The 3,761-nt window shown below is 33.4% G+C and overlaps 1 protein-coding gene across 1 annotated transcript; it reads left to right on the forward strand.

Moving 5' to 3' along the window:
• Positions 1 to 1,778: 1,778 nt before the first annotated feature.
• LOC145661751 (ionotropic receptor 21a-like) lies at positions 1,779 to 3,110 on the forward strand. The gene has a single exon (XM_081727087.1). The coding sequence runs from the start codon at positions 1,779 to 1,781 to the stop codon at positions 3,108 to 3,110; it is 1,332 nt and encodes a 443-aa protein (XP_081583213.1).
• The last annotated feature ends 651 nt before the right edge of the window (positions 3,111 to 3,761 follow it).

Below are 3,761 nucleotides of genomic sequence, written 5' to 3' on the forward strand. Positions count from 1 at the left end.
TCGATATAACAAGGGGTAAACTTGGGAAGACTGTCAAGGTCGCTTATGTTATTTTTCCTGTTCTTGACACACAAATCCGAAGTGAGTTGTCTGCTGTTCAAGAACGGACAGGTAACATACAAGACCATAAACTGAAAACAATAACTGTTTCCAACAGTACACGTATTCTAATACTGAATAAATACGTCGATTAAAGGATACTATTCAATAAGTTATTTCCTTATTATACTGTTTCGGTTCTTATTAACATCAAAGTTATACACTTCCAATAATGTTTTGTTAAAAAAAATGGGATGGGATAGGAAGGATTCGATGTGGTGTCAAAATAATAAAATATCTACGAGTCCGCCACTCTATCCACCTAACCACAGAGGCTACGTTGTGTTTGTTCTTTTTTCTTAAGAAATAATCTTCATAACCATGGTGCGTATCGCTTCGAACCTTAACATAAGAGTTTTTCTGTTTAATTCTATATTTTCGTACGACATCTTAGTTACAGAAGCTAATTTATATTTGGCAGGCAATCTACACACTAGGTTTTAACCAATAAATGCAACATTTTAGTCCAGTATCCAGTTCCTCGACTCCCCTACTGAATTCCCTCCGCAATCGTGCTGTGCTACTGAAAAAATCCCTAGAAATCATCGTTGCCAGTATACACAAAACCGAGCATAATTTTGTTTTTTGTTTATATTTTTATTATTTTATTATATTTTTTGGAAATATCTCCTCAGATGGATTGCTCTCTATTATCTCCACATACTAATAACTCAATTTTACCCATAAACGTAAGGAAAAAGGAATAAATACGGAAAATCGTGAGTTACAGTATACGCGCAATTTTTTTTGCGCATGGGAGTACAAGGATATATTTACGTACTAGTGTTGCTTTATTTTCCGCTCCACAGTTTTGTCCACAACAGTAACTTATTTTTAGCAGGAGTTTCATTCACAATTTGCATAATATAAACGCAGAATTTTATAACAAACAGTGCAACGAAGATTAGAATGATAATTGTTATTGTTACGTTGATTCATAATGAGATGCTATAATTACTGCATTAATTATTTTCGTTATTTAAAGCTATACTTTTAATATTATAGTGGAAATCGTTTGATCTTTCAGGTATGAGTTCTGATTTCCTCGTTGCTTGTTGAATGTATAGTTTATCTTAACTACTTTGGATAATCAAAATCTAAAATTTAATAAATTTAATGTGTTTACATCCTAAAATACTTTATTGTTTTTATATTTATTTCCAGATATTTGCACTACGTGTATGAAGCCAATTACTGTTTTCATTGCTGTCCATATAATGGGCATTAATTCTTTTATGCAAATTTTACACAAACAAATGTCTGATAAACATTATACATTGCTGACAGAATTATTCACTGAAGTGTTACTTAAGTACATCATTCAAAATGAAACTGTTATTATTTTTACGTCACGAAATTTAACGGAAGAAGCAATTGGTGTAACGCAAACACTAAACAAAATATTACCAATTGTCATTCTCAACAACCACCATCCTCCATGTATATCTCATTTATCAATTAGTTCCTCGAAACTTATTCTCATATTCTATACGAATTTTCGAGATTTGAGAACTGCAATGGTAAAACTAATGATCTTTGATATATGGTATCCTGATACCAGAATGTTAATTATACTTTCAGACGATATTGTTAAGAAAGAGGAGCTGACATTGATATTTTCAATTTCATTGGATTTCAAAGTGATTAATACAGTCGTCTTAGTAGGATCGGTTGATATAATGTCATTTTACACGTTTGCTTTATATTCAGCCTCCAAATGTGAATCTGTCCAAAACATAATGAGATATGAACTGTTTGTGAAAGGTCAAAGTATTGAAGTAGGTGATATTTTTCCAAACAAGGTATCAAATCTCCAGAAGTGTTCATTTCATGTCAGCACATTCAACTTTGAACCTTTTACTCAACTATCGTCAATTAGTGAAAATAGCTTTGACGGTGTAGAAGGTAGAATCTTAAAGACTGTAGCTAATTATATGAATGCAAGCCTTGTCGCTAAACCTCCTGCAGATGGAATGAAGTGGGGTTTCAAGCACAAGAATGGAACATATTGTGGTATTTGGGGAGATGTCATATATGGTAATGCTGATGTTGGATCTGGAGGATTGGTTCCAATTAGTGAGCGATTTCGGGTCACCAGAGGTATTTTGTCTGGAATTTCAATGCCTGTGGTGTGGGTAGTCCCTAAGGCTTTACTTCTTCCTCGATGGAAAAATCTACTTTTAGCTTTTAATAAGTATTGTTGGATTTTGATAATAGGTGTTTTAATAAGTTTAATTTTACTGATTTATATGCTACGCACACGAAGTGTAGTAGGAGATAAGAATTTTATACAACACCCCATTCTCCTAGTGTTATCACTATTTCTTGGTATATCCTATTCTAGAAGACCAACAACAATAATGTTGAAGTTGTTATATCTCAACTGGCTGTTCATTTCTCTTATTATATGTACAGCTTACCAGAGCTCATTGGTAAGCTTATTGACTGTTCCTGTACACGAAGAAGATATTAATACCATGAAAGGTATAATTGACGCTGGGTTAAAAGTTGGTGGATACGAGTCGTTTCATTCATTCTTTATGTTTTCAACTGATGCCATTTCCAAACATATCTATGATAATTACATTTCCACTGCGAATGATGAGGAGCTCATGACACGAGCAGCTGTAAAGAGGGATTTTGCCTTTCCATTTGATTCCATTGTTATGGAGTTACTCATACCACGCAACTTTTCGGATAAGGATGGTAATCCACTTCTTCACATTGTGAATGAGCCTATTATAACTGCCGATACAGTATTTATATTGCACAGAAAGTCATTTTTCATTAGTATTGTATCTGATGTGAAAACTCGATTATTCGAATCCGGACTAACTTTGAAATGGTTGAACGATATTGTTCTAGAAGGTTACATTCGCGTGGACGATATATTGTTAGTACCTCTTTCGAAAAAACACTTGAGTGGTTCTTTTCTACTACTGATGGTTGGTTTAGTTATAGGAAGCATTGTTTTAATAGCTGAGAATATTTTGGTTAAATACAAACGATAAAAATTATTAATCTTTTATTAATATATTAATATATTGTATAATAATAATATTTTTATTAATATACTGTATAATAAAAGATCTTAAAGACTGAAAGGTAGAATCTGTTACTGTAAAGACTGTTAGAGAATGGAACAGACTTCCACCAGATGTAAGGAATTCACCCTCAATTGCGACATTCAAAAGAAATTTGAAGCAATATCTGATAGCCTTAGCCAATGTACACCAATCTCGGGAATGATGTTCTTTTTTTTCTTTCTTCACAAAAATGAGCAGTAGCAACCAAGTGTAAACAGAAACTTGAGGTATGTATCTATAATACTAGGTTTGTGGGAAGATATGGGGAAGGGGGGAATGAAAGGTAGTATACTTTTAAGAATACATATATCGTTCTGTGTATGCTGTATGTATAGTTTTCTTGTTTTTATGATAAATAGTATGAGGATATGGTGGGGGAGTATATTCGTGTGTAGGGGTATATATGTGTGTATGTACACCTTGTCTCAAAAAGGTTGAGCGCATTCTTTATTGCTGTTTCGAGGCAAAAATTTTCTAAGTCCAACTTCGGGTACCTTCGGGAAAAAGTAAACCAGGTTCGAACCTCGAAGCCAACCTTTGCAATCGGGAAAAATCTTGCAGATGTGTTTTTCGTCT

Source organism: Thermobia domestica, chromosome 10 (assembly GCF_964235325.1).
Source record: "Thermobia domestica chromosome 10, izTheDome1.hap1.1, whole genome shotgun sequence".
NCBI classification, from domain to species: Eukaryota; Metazoa; Arthropoda; class Insecta; order Zygentoma; family Lepismatidae; genus Thermobia; species Thermobia domestica.

Bases quoted from the DNA above. Each gene is read 5' to 3' on its own strand.
- LOC145661751 (XM_081727087.1), top strand. From the start codon at position 1,779: ATGTCATTTTACACGTTTGCTTTATATTCAGCCTCCAAATGTGAATCT.